We start from the raw sequence: 19,307 nt of genomic DNA, 5'->3' as shown, positions 1-19,307 counted from the left end.
CCCAGCTCAATTCAGCTCATTTCAGTTCAGCTCAATTTATCTCAATAAATTTCAATTCACTTCAGTCTTATTAAGTTCAATGCAGCTTCATTCACCTCAAAAAAACAAGACCTTGCACTTCTAAATTATGGTACTAGTTCGCTCTCTTAAAATTTCGATTTGTGGTTTTACCCTAGTTCCAAATCTTTGCTCTGTTACGTCACAGTGGCAGAGGCAGGATTTCCCGTTGGGTGGAGGGGAGCGCGAAAAATTCAACGGGGACAAACAAGTAGTGCCGTAGAGTAATGCTCGAAAAAAACAAAACAAAAATATCAACTAGGAAATATGAAATTTTCAATGTTCAGCGGGGACGAGCATCCCTACTAACCTCCTAATTCCGCAACTAGGCTACCACATAGTAACATGGAGAAAAAGGGATTGGAGATGTAAACAAGTAAACAAAAGAGATAAAATGGGTGGAGTTAGCACAATGAAGTTGATTGGGACACAAACAATAATAAGATGATGACGTTGAAATAAAACTTAGGGTACAAAACTACAAACGTGAACAAAGAAGCTAATACTCGAAGATGCCAATTCAAGGTACAGTCTTGTTTAGGAGTGTCTTTCATCTTTTTATAGTCATCATTACAAAGATATATACGAATCCCATATCTTTCATTTTTTTCATTCATTCTTCCACATTATCTGAATCTTACCTTAACCCTAGCTTCGTACGTGCTTCGCCCCTCCCGTTTAGGAATACGTACCAAGATTATGACGGGTAGATTGTATGCATGCATGCGACCCAAGAAAAAACCTAAAAATTTATATTAGCTAGGGTAAATATGTAAATATTTTATACCGTATCTTTAGCCTAGAAATACACATTTAGTGGACCGAGGAGCTAATTTGTGAGGTTGTTGGACCGATAAATGTGGATAACAAGCGCAACCAAATACACGTAAGTGATTATAGGAAGGGTCTTTATTGAAGAGAGCGGAAGTGGGTGAACGGAAGTGAAGAGTTTTTGTGGGAAGAATATTATGAAGGTGGACAGCAGCATGAAGAGCATCGACCCAATAGGAAGGGGGAACAGAGGCATGGTAGAGGAGAGCTAAAACAATTTCATTGAGACGACGGATCATGCTCTCGGCCTTACCATTTTGTGGTGAAGTTTGAGGGCAAGAAAAACGAAACATCAGGCCCTTTTTGTTGGCAAAAGACTTGAAGGAATTATTGTCAAATTCTCGACCTAAATCGCATCGAAAAGTTTTAATGGGACAATTGAATTGTGTGCGTATGTAGGACGTGAATTGGAGGAATTTTTGATAAACCTCAGATTTAGCAGTTGATGGGTATAAAGTACAAACCCAAACAAAATGCGTAAAATTATCAATAAGAACGAGATAATACTTGTGACTACTTTTACTCAAAACTAGACTAGTCCATAAATCGGCATGTATAATATCAAACGGAGCTAAAGTAGCAGAAGTAGAATCACGAAAAGGCAAGCGTTTGTGTTTACTAATTTGACACCAACCTTGCTCTGATACCATGTTATTGTGTAATCCCTAATTTAGGGTGATTAGCATAGCTTGATATATATACTCGATAATTACAATATCGTATCTAAAACTAACATATACGTAACCTAAATACAAGGATAATTACAAGGCTAAAGATACGGTATAAAATATTTACACTAATATTAGCGATACCAAGTTTATATATCATCATATTCATGTAAATTATGTATAATATTCGATAATTATATTATTTTATTTAGGTAATTTCAATATATATGAGTATTATTTAGTGCAAATGTCAGTACAATTTACGGTATATACTACTTGGTGATTAAAACTCATTTTTAAATCTAGTTTGTTATTTATTTTGTGTACCAATAAAACTTTTTGATGTATAATTAACTACATTCGTGATTTACCCTTTTCTTTAGAATTCTTACATGAGTAATACATGATTAAATGATCTAGAGAAGATGCACGTAGCATTATTATTAATGTTTTAAATTAGTTATTTGTTTATTATTCCAAATTTCCAATAATGAAGAAGGCCAAAAAAAACATTATTTTTTTTTTTTTTTTGATGACGAGGAGGTTGGATTTTCCATATTTCCAATGGAGCCAAAGATTCATTACTCTTTGGTTATGGATTATAATGGAATAAATCAAAATGGCTCACTAAAGTAGCTGCTCTTCTTTCTTTTGTGAAGTAGCGGTCCTTCGATGCAGTTCTCGACGCAATTTCCATCTTGGGTCATTCGGAAACAGCCTCTTTGTGTTGCTAACACAAGGGTAAGGCTTCGTACATCCGACCCCCCTTACCCCGCAATTTGCGGGAGCCATTGAGGCATTGGGGTAATGTTGTTGTTGTTGACGAGGAGGTTGGATCCTCCCCGGATACAGGACCCCACCCTGCTAGGCGCCTGTACCATGTGAGTTCTTTCCCGCGGGGATTATTCCCTCTCCGGGCGTCAGGTCCCCAGGAAAGTGTTCATCTAGGGAATCGAACCCAGGACCTCGCAATTCCTCCTTAGGAGGCTTTGAGGTTACCCTGGAATTCCACTAGACTCACACATCTTGGGTGCACTTAACATTATTATTAATGTTTTAAATTAGTTATTCGTTTATTATTCCAAATTTCCAATAATGAAGAAGGCCAAAAAAAAACATTTGAATGTCATTAAAAATTAAGTTGAATTGGGTCAATTGATAAATGACTGATTAATCTAGATTACTTTAAGACGGTTTACTTAGAATGTAACGTACACATGACCCTAAATCGACTCAAATTTAGACTAAAATAAATGGGATCATGAGAAAAAAGTAAATGCAATTATATACTCTCTATAGCATGGCCTTTTGTAGTAGGAAAAGATAAAAGTGGTATCAATCGAAATCAAGAGATGCTAACGGTCGGCTAAATAATGGTGCCAACCTTAACAAGATATACTACTAGTTGCATTATATTGCTCATGTTCATATGCCCCCACAATCAAATAATCTATGAATGTTCATTATAGATAACATTGCTTAGCCACGACCTTCACCATATGATGTTGGGCGTATATATGTACTATATGTCATGCAATTAGGGTTTCATCCTATCTACATGTCTAGCTCGATTATGGTAATACTCTATAATTTCCATTCATAGAGAGACACATTAAAACTAGACGAACTATGATTAGTTAATTGGTCTCTCTTAAAACGGATATATCCTTCCTTCTTAACATTAAAACGGGTCAAGTATCATCCTACACGTGCATATAAGAAAAATATGTTGCTTTTCTCTATGCATTTAGGTTTTGTTTTATTTCAACTACTTGACCCGTCTTAAATGAGAATTTGTGATGATTAGTATTAGCCTAATGATTTTATCAATGTGTAGTAGTTAGCAAGGGTTTAGTTAAGATTTCATCTTAATATTGATTGAAAATACCGAGTACTTATTATAAATCAACCAGTAAGTGGCTCCAAATCAAACCCTATCTGAAAATGCAGTAATGTTAAAACTCATAAGGGAGAACGGGTTAACGTCCAAATGTTCCTACTAACTCAACTCTAGACCAAATCGAATGGAGACGCCAAAAAAAAAAGATAAACATTGATTGAAATTAAGTTATTAAAAGAACTTGTTAATCGGATAATTATATATAATCACCTTTATAAATTTGTTAAGGTATGATAACTAGCTTACTCATTAATTTACAAAATATCTAAGGAAGATCTATATAGAAAGTTCTAAGAAATAAATAGACTTTATACCCTTATATATTAATTAATATGATAAATATAATATAACTCCTAAGATTGTAAATAAGAACTAAATGTATTCTCTAAAATGGAATTAAAATAGGAATATATAATTTATGTGTATATTAATGTCATTTAAGTTTTTTTTTTTTTAAACCTCATACAGCCCTTTGTATATATACATCATTTTTCCTTTATTAATTTACTTGGATCATGACAATACTCACAATCTTACTATGAAGTACACCTTAAGTCCTTCATTTCTAAATCACATGCATAAAAACTTCTTTATTACGTGGTGAAAGATATTTTCATAGCAAAAGCAATTACATTTCCCTAAGAAGAATATACTGATATATTTGATTCCACCACTACTATAAAGTCTCCTACAACTCTACAAGTGAATATACATGAACGAACAAATAAATCTATAAATTCCCATCTATTCTAATCATCAATTAATCCACTTTCAATGTTTCTATGAGAAAATAAACCAATTGACTGCAATAAGTCGTTGAACGACGATCATAGTCGTTGTACTATCGAGTTTTGTAAAATCTTGATATTGTATGAAGATGTATCTGATAATATTGATTGAGTAATAATTGTTCGTTATTACAAAAGTGTATCAATTACAATGAGCTTCCTTGATATTTATAGGAAGAGCTAACTAATTCTAACCGACCTTAACCACTAGAATCTAGGTGACTATAGTTAGTTAGAGTAGTTAGTTAACTAATTTATAACTAACTAACTAAGCTATACCTAATAAGTTTATAAAATGTACAACTGCTGTTCTGTAATCTTAAATCACTCGATCACATTTTTTAAAATTGGTTTCATATTGTAGTTAATCAGAGTTTTTATATTCGAAATCAAAGTTTTATAAATTTGATACTGAAAAGATTTTTGTGAACAGAGGAAGTATAATATAAGCAAATGAGATCGAACTTACGACTTAACTAGGGTTAAATGTAGGAAATATTTGAGTAAGCAAGAAGAATATGATGATTCATAAATTAATTAAAATATCACGTGGAGTTGATGGTTCGATCATGCAACGTCCATATAATTTTAAGGAAAAAAAAAATGATAGTGACAAAAAGCAGGAAAAATAAGAGTGGCGTAGGAATCTAATTCCCTGACAAATGGAGCCATTATATATCTTCCTTTTTCTAATTTTGATGCAAAAAAACAGTTCTACTGTCTGCTGCGTCTATACATTTTTAGTTGGAAAGTCGGCAAAACTGCAGCCTTTTGCTTAAGAGAATTGGTTTCACTAAACAAGGGATGTGGAGGTCACTTGAATGTAAAGATGGAAGTGGGCCGTGCTCGACCGTACCTTGTATCAGTTCATCGTGTTTAAAGGAGAAAATGATACAATACGGCTATGGGAAGGTGGACTCTATGTCGCGCTATAGCATGCTGGTGAGATGGAAATGACGGTCTATGCACGGTTCACGGTCGTACCGTGCCTTGTATAGGCATATCCAAGCACCACTTCAATTTTATCTCTTTGTATTTTGGGCGTGTCAAATTGTATCGTGTCCAAGTAAACCGTGACACGTTAACCTAGACCTTACAATCAGTAAATGACACTAATAACAACCCAAGTAACCCAATTAACTACTCCATATCCCCTTAGTGGTAAGTCTATCTTAAAATGGAAGTATCCTTCTTAAAATTAAACGGATTAAATATACTTCCACTTATATACAAAGGACAAACCTTTTAGAGGAATTAATTAGGTTATAGATAGCTTACGACGGAGATCCTCTCATCTGCCTTTCTCTAAAGGCTCTCCTTTTTGGAGAAATGTTGGTCGGGAATGGGACTTTTTCATGGGATCCATTTCTTAGCTTGGGCTGTTGGTGATGGTTCATCCATAAATCTTTGGAGTGATAATTGGCATCCTAGTGGTCCTCTTCGTTCTCTAATTCATGGGCCTTTGAATGTTGGCGAGGATAAAGCTTGTTTTTCCCTCATCATTCCTCGTCGCAATTGAAATTTGACAATGCTTTCTTTCTCCCTTCCCCAATCAATCACTGACCTCATCTACTCCATCCCTCTCTCTAGGAACCATAGATCTGATATCAAGTTCTCCACTTTCACCACGAATAACTCTTTCTCTCTTGGTCGCGCTTATGATACAATTTGTCGGAACCGCGACACTGATAATAATCTACCTGATAATACCGAGGTGGAGCTGACTTGGTTATGGAAAATTCAAACTCTGCCCAAAATAAAACTCATGGTCTGGTTTGCTTTGTTAGATAGGCTGCCCACTACAAAGACTTTGTCTCATAGGAAAATCATCTCTTCCCCTATTTGTCAATTGTGTAATTCTTCCCCTGAAGACACCCTTTATGTTTTGCGTGACTGCATTTTTTCTAGGAATGTATGGGACGAATTTCAACTGCCTCAGGTTTTTTTCAATCTCTCCCTTACAAACTGGCTACATCAAAATTTAACCCAAAACTCTCCTAACAATGGCCTCCCTTGGGCTACTCTCTTCTCCTTCTTCATTTGGAATATTTGGTTGAGACGGAATAAATGGGTCTTCAAGGATAAGGTCCCTCCCCACCATCTTTGGCTTCTTCATATTCGGTTTTTGGCCTGGGAATGGTTTTCCCAGCAGCCAAACTTTGTTTCAACTCCCCCTGCCCTTACACCTATTGCCCCTACCACCTCTGTTTGGACCCAGCCTCCCCCTATTGGTAGCTTCAAGATTAATTGTGATGTGTCTTTTCACGTTTCTTTGGGTATAGCGGGTCTTGCTTGTTTTGTCGTGATCATCTTGGTACATGGGTTGTTGGTTCGGGATCAAAAATAAAATGCAGCTCCCCTTTCCATGCTGAGGTTCTTGCTATTAGGGAAGCCCTGGCCTTTTGTTTGTTACTAATTTTTCAGGTGATGGTGGGATTATTAGCTCGGATTGCAAAAAGGTGGTTGATGAAATACAAAGGCCCTCCTTGAGTAATAGTGTTATCACTAATATTATTATGGATTGTAGGGAACTGTTGCAAGCTTTACAAGGTTGGGATCTCATTTTCGAGAGAAGGGAGTGCAATGCAAGTGCGGGTCTAGTTGCTAGATGGGTTGCGTCTAATGCCCACAATTATGTTTCGGGTTTATTTTGATGGAATGACCCCCCATCTTTCGTCATTAGTACTTTATGTAAAGACAATGTGTATGGAGGCTCACCTCCTATCCCTCCTCCTTATCCCCCTTAAACTTCGTACTCGACTTTGTTCTTTTTAACTAGTACCATTTTCGGCAAAAAAAAAAAGATAGCTTACGATGGCTATTGTTTAGGGTTTAGAGTATTAGAGTTTCTTCTACTATGATACTATAAATACATTATATTTTTATCATTAGAATCACAGGATTCAATTATACAACTCTCTAGGGGGCGTTTGGTTCGCGCGTGTGTATGGGCTTGGAATCAGGAATCATACCCGGGTGGTATGGGTTTGGAACTTGATTCATTTTTTTTTTTTTTTTTGGATAGAAGGAACATGCATTAAAGGTGGAAAATAAAGTTAGAGTACATCAAGGGGGCGGGTCTGGGGAAAGAGGCGCGGAGGCCAAAATAGAGTCGCTAGTACAAAGATCAACAACAAAGGAAGGGGCAAGAGCCCACTCAAAACAACCTAAAAAAGAACTAGTATCATGGACGGAATGATAAGCAATAGCATCCGCCACACGGTTAGCAGTCCTCTTCTCAAAAATCAGCTTTAAATGGGGTGAGTCCTGCAAAAGGGCCCTACACTCAAGGATGATGTTAGTATAAGGACCACAAGGGGCAGTAGACTGCAAGATAGAGTTGACGGCATCCAGACAATCAGAGGCAATCAACTTGATTCTTCATACCTTGTGTTTGTTTCAGTTTTGAGTAGGATGGAGTTGAACTTGATCAAAGTTTAAAAAAATCTAAAATTCAACATTAAAAAGAATTATTTTTTATATTGAAAAATCATGAAAATATACCCTCCCCGGTATGAGAAACCCAAACCTTATGGAGTTTGAGTTATGGGTATGAAACCTCTAATTTTGTCAAACAAACACCTAGTATGGGTTTTGCTCATTCCAAACACACACCTCATACATTTATGAGTTAAAACAAACACTTGCTTAATTGTTTTAAATCAGACTGGAGGTAATTAATAGGCCTCACTTTCGACGGTGGAAGGCAAACAATTTTCCTATATATATTTGCAGTTGTTGGTCTTCCATAAAACAAATATATCAATTTAAGAACAAAACGAGTTAAATAACACCTCAGGCATCTAAATGAAATAAATCTTTTGTTAATTTTTATATGCATTCTGCTGTTATCTCTAAATACTTAACTCGTCTTAAGATTAAGATGGATATGACGTGTATTTGTTCAAATAAACAGCCAGAAAGTGCAAATCCTACGCCCTAGCCATTTGCCCAAATTAATTAAAGTGGACCATAAATTAATGTGACCCGTATAGTATGTATGTATAAATAACATAATCGACCATTTTGTCTGGGAGCATATATTTAAACATAAAGCATAATCTTTTTATTAGGTTAATAATTTTATACTTTAGTGATGAGGGATAATCCTTTGAGATTTGGTAGCTAGCTGGTTTTGCCATGCAAATACTCCTGGACATTCTGCTAAAATATAGTATGGTGGATGTTGCTTTTGTCCGACAATTTGTGAGCCTTACGTCCACACGAATCTGGAATGCTTCATCTATACTCCTTCTTTCTTAATTATTTTGCTAAATTGTAATTACAATAACGAGTTACCTTTTTAATCCTAGATCGTCTAGAAAGTTTTGGCGTATACCATTCGGTTTAATTTAATCTGGAATCGAGCCGGGTAGCATCATTAGGGCTGTAGGTGGTAGTTTTTCCTCATAAGTTTTAAACTGTTGCATTCCCAGGGCTCGAACAGATCATCCAGAAAGTGATGAGCTATTGCATGTGTCAAGACATTTTCAGGCGATTACATGCGCTCCTGATAAAAAGATACCGTAGGGCGTAGGCTGATTTCAGAAATCAGACAGACATGTTGAATGCGAGAAATAACATGGACTGAACCAGAACCAATAAACCAGTACTCGTTAGAGGGTTCAAATAAGAGATTACTGCGAAACGGGTCTTGCATATGAGGTTCATCGGATCCAAAGTAACAGAACTATAGAAGGCCAACATATAAATTCATAGAACCAATCCAACTAGTAAATAGAACTATAAAAGGTTTGACAGTTGACACATCGACGCTTGATTTGTATTTGTGACGCTGCCACGAGTGAGCATCGAGGATGTAGGAAGCGAGCAGTTCCTCCGTTCATGGCCTTGACCCTCCCTACCCTTTCTTCCTAAGCCAATAAACCTGAAGTACCGTGTCTACAACGACCATACATAGAAAAGATCGAATCATTTCTGAGAAATTGGAAGGGACTCCGGATGCTGAGGCCAAACTATGGAATCAATACAATGGGCAAGTTTAATTTCATCTCCTTCAAATAAATTAGGAGGAAAGTCAGTCAATGCAATTTTACAAGTTATATTTGTCATTTGACAGATACTCCCTAGTTTTCGCTCCTGTACTTTTTTTTCGCCTTCTCTGAAGACAAAGAAGAGCACAGGCATTCAACTTCCAAGAGTTCCAACTCTATTCCCAAAAGTGGCCAATTACAGAATCAATGAACTTTACCACGCAGGATAGCGATCTTCCACCTTACCTGCAGGTTAGTAATGAGCCGTTTCTCTGTCCCTTCGATGAAATAGAAAGAAAACCAAAAAATAGAAAAAAAATCAAAATATAGAAAGCCGTCAGCTGTCAGCTGTCAGCTGTCAGCTACAGTAGGCTCGTGTCCCTCAGCCTCAACTGTCACCAAGACCTGCTTCTGCTGTTCGGTGTACCGGTTTATCCGCTCAAGTAATTGTTGAGCTTTTCTTCTGCCTCTTTCAGTGCCAGTTTGGGCCATTTCAAGCAAATAGGCTGTAATTCCAAGCTCTTGGGCTGCTGCAAGGTAGCTACTATCTCCTGAACAAAGATGCACCAAAACAGCAGCTGCATTCTCTTTGTTTCTGGGGGATCCATTTCCAATCACTTCTACTAAGACTGGCAATGCATCTGCCGATCCTATGGCTGCTTTTCCATCAGGGTGGCTTGATATTATTGCCAGTATCGCCAACGACTCATCCAGCATGGCCCCACTGGTCTCAGTTAGAAGCCGCATTAATATAGGCACGATTCCGGCTCTTATAGCCCTGCCTTTATTCCCTTGATAAATGCAAAGGTTAAAAAGTGCGGTAGCCGCATCTTTCTTCCCTCTTTGGTTACCCTCACTAAGCAACAAGACAAGAGGAGAAATGGCACCCGAAGAACCAATTGTGGCCTTATTTTCATCCACAACTGATAGGCTGAACAGGGTTGCAGCCGCATTTTCTCTTGCTTCCATGCTACCTTTCTTAAGCACGTGAACAATGCCGGGAACAGCCCCCGAGTTAATGATGCTTCCTTTGTTATCATCACATATGGAAAGATTAAGAAGAGCGGTGACAGCATGCTCTTGCGTGCGTGAGTCAGCTGTTGACAGCAGGCCCACAAGTAGTGGAATGGCACCTGCCTCGGCAATGGCAACACGATTATCCGCATTTCGTTTTGCCAGAAGCCGGATTTCACCAGCTGCTGCTCGCTGGTCCTCCGGGTTGCCATAATGGAGCTTTTGGAGGAGTTCCTCGATCTTGGAACGTTCTGCAAGTGAGCAGGCAGATGGGCTCCTGCTTGGTCGGGTCGGGCCGGGTCGCATGGGTGGGTCTACCCCATTTGCTTCACACCACTGTGCTATAAGGCTTCGTAGGACATAGTTAGGGGTGAGAGAAGAGTTCTGGAGGGTTTGTTGTGTCTTTGGGCAAGTGTTGTGCCCTGCTGCTATCCATTTCTCGATGCATGAACGTTCATAGGTCTGCAAAAGAGGAATACCAAAGTCGTTAATAATTAAGTCTTGTCAAAGAACCACATCAAGCTGTCATAAAAACTAAAATGTTGTCCGGCACCAAACACCAGCAGGTAATGTGATGGGTTGCAACTGCTTCACAACACCTAAAGTTTCTTCCACTCGAATATTTTTAGATAGACTCAATTATTATTACACACATTACAAACAGAATATAATAGCTGTAATCCCATACAGAAGCTTTTTTTTTAAAAAAACTACATTTAGAGCAAGTTTTAATATCAGATGTTTCAGAACATCTCCCATAACGTCATAACTTGTAATGATACGGAAATTGGTTTTAGAAAAACGGAATCCATATCACAAAACAATTTACTCAGCGAAAAGGAACCACATCTGGAAAATTTTGATATTTAAACATCACTGATCGTACAAATACCTGTCCACTTGAAACAATGACTGGGTCTTTCATTAGCTCCAAGGAGATTGGACAGCGGAAGTCATCTGGTATAATAAGAGACTTGGATCTCCCAACAGCGGGCGTTTGCCCGCTACAGCCAGTTGAAAGACTCGTTTCTTCGGTAGAAGACTCCATATCTGGGTTTTCAGTCTGAGCAAAACCTTTAACTTTCCTTAGAAGATTATACATCTTCTCTATCTTCTCATCGAGTTCTCCATTAGACGCAATCATCTCAGTTAGAGCCACAGACTCCTGTGTAAGATCATCAAGTTTCAAAAGCTGCAGTTTTTCACCAACTCTTCTTAACAAACTTGGATCAACAGTAGCGTCATTGCTGCTCTCATAAAGAGTCAAGAGATCCTCATAGAGCTCATTATCAGGTGCCTCGACCCTTTCCTTGGCTCTTTTAAACTGAGATATCACGAGCTCAACCTGAAATGAGAAAAATTTAGCACCTTTTATTCACTGTAGCTATTCTGCAACATCAATCTCACGATGTGCATTGTTAATTTGTCAGAGCAATACAAAAAGCCTTCAAGAAGTGTCAGTCTACCTGTTCCTTGACTTCATCAGAGATATCAAGATTCTCGTATGATATTCCATCCAAAGCTTGCTCCAAATTAGAAGTAACTTCATGAAACTTAGCCATAACCTGCTCTCTCTCAAGGGCCTGGAAAAAGCAAGTATGATCAGTGACGGAAATGGAAAGGAATGTATGCAAAAACATCATATTACTCTGTGACTTGCATATATAGAATAAAAACATGATAGTAAGACTGTAAGAGTGAACAGCATCTCTTAACTACGGGAACTTAGCAACTCGCATAAATTGGCAGGTTCCATGCTAACCCACCAAACCCAAGTATCTTTCATCTCTTCCGAATAAACTTCCAAATGACAATCACAATTATATACGGAATGCCAGCGACAATCTTACAAGATTCTCCTAACATCAGACACATTCTCAACGCTATGAATACATAATTCACTATCTCAACAACCACTTGATTCACAATCTTCTTGTCTTTTACTTTTTTTATTTATCATCATCAAACTGATAACCTCTGCTTCAAAGCACCAAGACGCTATTACAGCCCTCACGAGGTTTTACACTACCGTCACCATTTATAACTACTCGGAAATTCCTTTGACGAGTTGATATACATTATTAAGTAGATTTGCATTGCATAAATAGCCTCTTAATAACCTCATAAATTACATATATATACATCAACATCCGAACATTACTTTACAGATTCCCGCAAGATTAAATCCCCCACTTGATGCACCGAGAAAAAAGTCTCACTCTCACAAATCATCTCTATGATTCGCCTAAACACCTCGTACAATTACACAAAAATACACCGAAAGCATAATAATTATAAACCATATAACGAGCACATAGCTATTGGTCCTCAACGATCAACATACATGCTTTTACCTTTGCCATAACAGAAAAATTCTAAGGTTCGCCGATTGTATCAGACTCCCAACGTCCCAATCATTTGTTTTACTTTTTCATTCTTTGTGAGTAGTATGTTAATCAAAGATAAACAAATGATACGCACCACGGGAGTATCATCGTACACCCTAACCAACGAGAATATTCTTCTCTTTTTTATCTTATTTCACTAAGATTTTGCTTTCTTACTTACGGAAGTGTTGATAATTCTAATTTTCTCATTGGTTCGGGTGTATGATGACATAGTACATCGGATATAACAAACTCATTAACAGCAGTTCGTCTTAAACCCGAAACTTACCCCAATTGAACACTAATCAGTTCTCACAATCAGTGGCAGAGCGAGACTTATTCAAAACAATAACTGTTTAGTGAAAATTTACGATAATTTTTCTAATTTACTCTATTACATTACTAATCCGCCCCTAAAATGGAATCCTAAAATAGAAATGATAACAATTAACTAAAATGGGATAGGACAACAAATGGCCAGGACGGAGGGAGTAAATTACTAATTCCACCCTAAAATAGAATCCTAAAATAGAAATGATAACAATTGAATAAAATGGGATAGGACAACAAATGGCCGGGACGGAAATCCACCCCTAAAATGGAATCTTAAAATAGAAATGACGAGAATTGACTAAAATAGGATAGGACAACAAATGGCCGGGACGGAGGGAGTGTATTACTAATCCGCCCCTAAAAATCTCAATTTACAGTTTAGTCACCTAACTTCAAATCCCGGCTCTGCCACTACTCAAATCGAATCAAATTACACAACAAATACAAAATCAAATCAATTGCAAAAAATAATAAATCTAATTAAAACGAATAAATATAAATAATAATTAATAAATGGATAAGAAAAAGATAAAAACCAGAAAAATCTTGCTGCCATTGGAGCCAAACCGGAGCAAATCTAGAGCAACAGAAACAAAACGGCTGAAATCAACAAGAGATGAAACGACGTCGTTAGACAAAGGATGATCACTCTCCTTAATTTCCTCAAACATTGGGATTAACAACTTTAATCTCCTTGCTAAATTACTGTACTCTTTTTTAACCGTAGGACGGTAAACCGTAAACAACGATATTTCATTGATTTTCGCGATTATTTCTTTTAACACCAATTCTTTACCACCTTTTTCATCCTCCATTTTAATCAAAAATCACCAAAACTTATATAAATAAATAAAATTGCAATTATAATTTTGATAATTGAAGATTTATTTAATTTAATTTTGGTGTAATTGAAGAATTTTGTGATAATGAGGTGAGTAGAGAGAGAAAGAGAGGGAGGAGGGTGATGATTTTTTGGGTGTAATTATATTGGGATTTATTTACTGCTGGTATGCGGTAAGAATGGGGGAGTAAAAAGTAGAAGGATTAGTGGATTTAGTGTAATAAGTTGGAGTTTTTAACTTTTTATTACCGGGGTTTTTTTAAATGATGGAGAAGGATATGGGATTTGTTGATTATTTGCCTAAATTTAGTGGGTGTGCTGGCTGACTGGCTCCAGCTACTACTATCTTTTGAGATTTCCATTTTTGACTTTTGTATTAAGGAAAATTCTTAAGATAAGTATATAGATTATCGGATTTGTCTACTTGTTTTTTGAAACAGTGTTTTAAAAAATTATATAAGTAGAGATTCTCGTAATGATATAATATCTTGTGAGAAGTTGAAATATGAAATCGTTAAAAAATTTGATATAATGAGATTTGGATTGACTCAATGATATCGGAGTTTATAAATTTGTTGTGTTAGTTGGTGGAAGGTGTTCAAAGTCGGGAATTGAACAAGGCGAGTATAGAGGTCGGTCGAGCTAAAGATGAGCTGAATAGTGAATAAGAGCACCTTGGTGAAATCAGTGGTGGAGTTAGGGGGGCTAACAGAGGCGGTCGCCTCCCCTGGCGGATGAAAATTTCGAAGTTTTTAATTAAATTTTCGATTTTTTTTCGAATGTACCTTATGAAATTAGTCGTTCGCCCTCCCTAAAAATTTTCGCCCCCCTAAGTTCAAATCCTGGCTCCGCCACTGGGTGAAATTGATCTTGGATATGGTGATCGATTATTGAGATATTATCCATATATTATTAAGTTGAATTCAAGTATGTAGTAAACATTTAAATGATTAGTTGGTCAATAAAAGGCCGCTAACACCATTTGTCCATGTGGACAAATCGTTAGTGATTAGTGAACCGAGGAATGTGTTTCATAAACACTTCAATTCATATAGATTAAGTGTCTAATAATAACTTATTTTTATTTGTCTAAAATTTCTACACATACGCGTTTGTTACGGAGTATTTATGTTGGCGATCCAAGACATGGCATATAGCATGAGATGGATAATCTATTTCGAGTTTTTGTGGGTAATATGGAGGTCTAAGTTATCTTAGTTGTAAAGTATTCGTAAATTAAGAATTGATTAAAGTAGAGAGAAAAAGGAACATACATCGGATGTACTATATCCAACTTTTTTATTTTTTGAGCATATATGTATTTTTTTTGAGTTTATTGCCTCAAACTTTATTTGTTTTTTAGCATATATGTATATTTCTTTGAGCATATTAAAGTTTATAAGTTAGATTTTAATATTTTCCCGTCAAAACTCAAATTTAACTAAACTAATATGTAATGTTTTCGAGTTTTATTGCAAGTTTTTATTCCTTAATTTTTAAGTGAATAAACTCATAAACTTTATAGTGAAACTCAAAAACTTTAAAATAAAACTCAAAAACTTGATTAGAATACTCAAAAACTATAGAATTGGAGGTAATACATCAGATGTATAATCCTCTTACTGTTATAGTAGATGACAATGATGATCTTCATCCATAATTAGTTGTTAACCATAAAGACAATGGAGGTGGACATTAGAAATTTCACAAAATCTCATTGAAGACGGCGATATCCGTCACAAGCTGAAGACGGATACCATTTCCTCTCACAAAATACCCATGAGAGGCAAGTGGGGAAGCACATGGGATGCCTTTTGTCCCTCTCCTTTTTGTGAGAGTGTTTTTTAATGACGGGATTAGCCCATCACAAGCAAGACGCTTTGAAGAAATTTAGAATGAAGTTCATGCTCTGAAAAGAACACAAGTAGATCAATATAATAGCGGAGCTAGAAAGTAAACCTAGCAGGGTTGAAGCGGGGATAAATAGGTGATGATAAAAAGGGAACTCGAAAAAATTTAGAAAATTTTAACTAAAATCTTTACGAATTTTATCCGCTGGTAAGAGGGAGCGGCCATGCTAACTCCACCACGGAAGTAGATAAGTGCCAGATGGAAAAGAATAACACCTTTTCTTAATAACTTGTTTATTTATTCTAATAATCTAATGATTCGCCAGATTTATACGCGGGAATACAGTACTCTCAAGTCTCACCAACACCAATTGCAGCTAATTACAGAACATCCACACATTAATATTGTTTAATTATTGTACGAGATTATTTGTCATCGTAAATGTGAATGTGAATGTGAATGTGAATTGAACATTGAAATGACATGGAGTAGTACAGTAGAGAGCAAGGATCCTCTCCATTTTCTAAAAGAAATGGAGAGTTCATTTCCCTCTCACAATACAATTTAATATTGTTGTTTTAATTCTACTTGCTTTTTTATACTAAAATCGGGTACGTTAGATCGTTGCAAGATGAAATCTAGACCGTTTATAAGAAATGACCTTTCCATTTCTTTTAAGAAATGGAGAGAATTTTAATTGGTACACTAGTACGTCTCCATTAACTCCAACAGCAACACAAACTGTTAGTTGGTTAATCAGATTTGAAAGGTGTAACTATCAAATTAAAGACGAGACGGTAATTTCGTCTCAATCATTTAATTTGTTTACATTTCATTAAAATATTCTCACAAGTTAACAGTAAAAAAAAACTAAATAAATGCATGGAACAGACGGGGTGGTGTAGTATATGACGCAGTCCAAAAGCAATGAAAAACTCAAAGTATGTTAGCTGAATTCAATTGGTGTCTCTTCAACCGGTTATCCATTTTAAGATCAAAGCGGGCATATCCATCTTAACTCTAAATGGGTTAAATAACACCTTAATAAGATAGACGGGGTAAGTTTTTTTTTGCATTATGTTAGTGATTATATTAATCTATCTGTTTTTTGTAACTTTTCTTTTTTTAACTGAAGTGTACATAGATCAAGTGTAGATAGACGGTGGATCGGTGATGGCAAATGGGCGGATGGGCCATGTAATAAGGAAGAAAGGCTGCGCAATAATATAAGGTTGCATGTGACTTTCCCACCATCAGACCATCCCCAAGCAAGGTCAATTGCTTGGTCATGGGGTAATTAAGGTATTTAATTGGTGACCAAAATTGTTAATTTGTGACCAAAGGTCAATTTGTGACCAAACTTGGTCACTTTGGTCACAAATTGACCACTTATGTGACCTCCCATGTGTCCAAATTTGATTGGTGGAACAATAAAAAAATAATAAAAAAAAGTATATAATATGATAGTGGGGTATGATTGGGAATGTTGTGAAGTAGAAAATGATTGGGTTAATGACCTAGGTCGCGACCTTCTGCTTGGGAGGGTGAAAATAGGTCAAGGTTAATAAGGTGGAATTAAGAGTAAAATCGGGTCGTGACCTAGTTAGCGTGACCACTGCTTGGAGATGGTCTCAGTCATCACACTTCATTTTAGTGGTAGAGTTAGAGGGTTAGCAGGGGTCTTCGACCTCTTGACGATTGAGATTTTCGAAATTTTTAATTAAATTTTTCGAATTTTTTTGAGTGTACTTTATATTATTGCTTATCCGTTCTTAAAAATTTTCGTCCCCCAGCCATAACCTCAAATCATTTGTCAAATGGTCGGGTCGCTGACGATCTTCTCTTAGATGGTCTACCGTCTCACCACTGTGAGACCCATGTCGCTTCTCGCGAAAGTATTAGCTCTACTTGAGCTATAGGAGTTCCATGTCTTACAGTGTACGCCACATTCAAGTCTTGTCTCTATGCTTCACCAACGTCGTTGTACGCCACATTCAAGTCTTGTCTCTATGCTTCACCACCGTACCTCCTATGGACTTGAGCTTTGCAAACAGTCTGCCAGATCGAGCCCATGCGTCCATAACTCGCGAATGCTATATATCCCGCTCTCCAAGCTCCACCATTTTACGTCACGGGGCGTAGGCCCAAGATTAACCTTGGGCTCTGATAGCACTTTTTATGCGGAAGCGTGAATATCCTTTGTGTTGGACCTCTGCTGCATCTATGCCCACTGCTCATAATAGTACGATATTGTCCGCTTTGGGCCCAGCCCTCATGGATTTACTTTTGGGCTCCTTCCCAAAAGACCTTGTACTATTATCTTCTCTACACACTTATAAAGATGATCTTCCATCTTTATTCTAATGATGTGAGACATGAATTTGCACCCTAACAACTTGCAATTGTGTGGGACATTGACATTAACTAGTAAAACACAAAATATGCAAATGTAAAACTGAAATTGTTATAGAATCTACCACTTTGAACAAGTTAAACTTAAAAGCAATATTGTTAGGATCGGGATCCTACTTTGAATCGATGAGCTTCCTAGGATCGAATCGGTAGGATCAAATCGTAGAATCGTAAGATCCTACAAATTAACTAAAATACATAATTGTGTTATCAAAATAGGTTAAATGTAACGCCCCGTAATTTCGGACCGTTAATATATTTCGAAAATAATTTATTAATCAAATAAAATTTGATATTTAAGTATTTAAAGTAAAAATAATTCAAAGAAATATAATTTTATTATATTTTGAAGAAAAGTATTTATTTTGATAGTTTCGAGATGTTTAAAAATAGTTTAAACCGTGTAAAACTTTTTATTTCGAAATAAGGGCGTATCGGGGGGAAAATGACAATTCTTTTGAACATTGGGTAAACGAATTTGGAAATGGGTCGTATGAGTATTCAATTTTCTTGTAATCTCGTGTTTAAAAACTTTGGTCTTGTCGGAATTTGCATTTGACTTACGGTTTTAATTATTATCGAAACGAGTCAAAACCGACTCGAAAAATCCCGACTCAAACCCGCTCTTTCCTCCTTTCCCCTCCCTTTCACGCGGCACTCCCCCTTCCCCTTCATTTTTTCTGATTTTCTTTATCTTCTTCAACATTCCAAAATCATCAAAACACCATTTTCATATACAATTCCAAGCTAAAATCGTCACATCTCCCTCATTTCTACTCGGATTTTCACGAAATTTACATTTCCGGAATCCTCTCATCGAGATCTACAACCTTGTATGTTTTAATTTCAGTTTTCTTGAAGTTGTTTTAAGACGAATTTTCGGTAATTTCGGTATTTATGTACTTATTATGGTGTTTTTATTGTTTAATTAGGTGAAAAATTGGAGGACGAGTTTGGGGACTCGTATATTGTCGAGGATAGCGGCTAGTGCTTGTTAGGGTTTGGTTTTTAAGGTGCTAATTGCTCATTTTCTAGCTTAAGGTAACATATTTCGAGTTACTCGACGAATTATCGTCACAATCTTTGTTGTTTTTGTATGTTTTGTGATTTTTGTTTGAGTAATAATTTTCACATGATTAAATTTGATACATGCATGTTTAATCCATGTATTTTTGTTAGTTTTAGCTAACAAGTTAGTATTGGGAACGATTAATTATGTTTCAGACGGTCT

At 36.5% G+C, this 19,307-nt stretch overlaps 1 protein-coding gene across 1 annotated transcript; it reads right to left on the bottom strand.

The window, feature by feature from the left end:
* Nucleotides 1-9,223: 9,223 nt before the first annotated feature.
* On the bottom strand, nucleotides 9,224-14,130 carry LOC141638961 (U-box domain-containing protein 13-like). The gene is made up of 4 exons (XM_074448145.1): nucleotides 13,509-14,130; nucleotides 11,719-11,835; nucleotides 11,145-11,597; nucleotides 9,224-10,714 (listed from the first exon to the last, which is right to left on the bottom strand). The coding sequence occupies exons 1-4, from the start codon at nucleotides 13,785-13,787 to the stop codon at nucleotides 9,590-9,592; spliced, it is 1,974 nt and encodes a 657-aa protein (XP_074304246.1). The 5' UTR covers nucleotides 13,788-14,130; the 3' UTR covers nucleotides 9,224-9,589.
* Between the last annotated feature and the right edge of the window lie 5,177 nt (nucleotides 14,131-19,307).

This window comes from Silene latifolia, unplaced genomic scaffold (assembly GCF_048544455.1).
Source record: "Silene latifolia isolate original U9 population unplaced genomic scaffold, ASM4854445v1 scaffold_240, whole genome shotgun sequence".
NCBI lineage: Eukaryota > Viridiplantae > Streptophyta > Magnoliopsida > Caryophyllales > Caryophyllaceae > Silene > Silene latifolia.
Note: the sequence above shows the minus strand (reverse complement) of the source record. Positions and strands in the feature narration are given on the sequence as shown.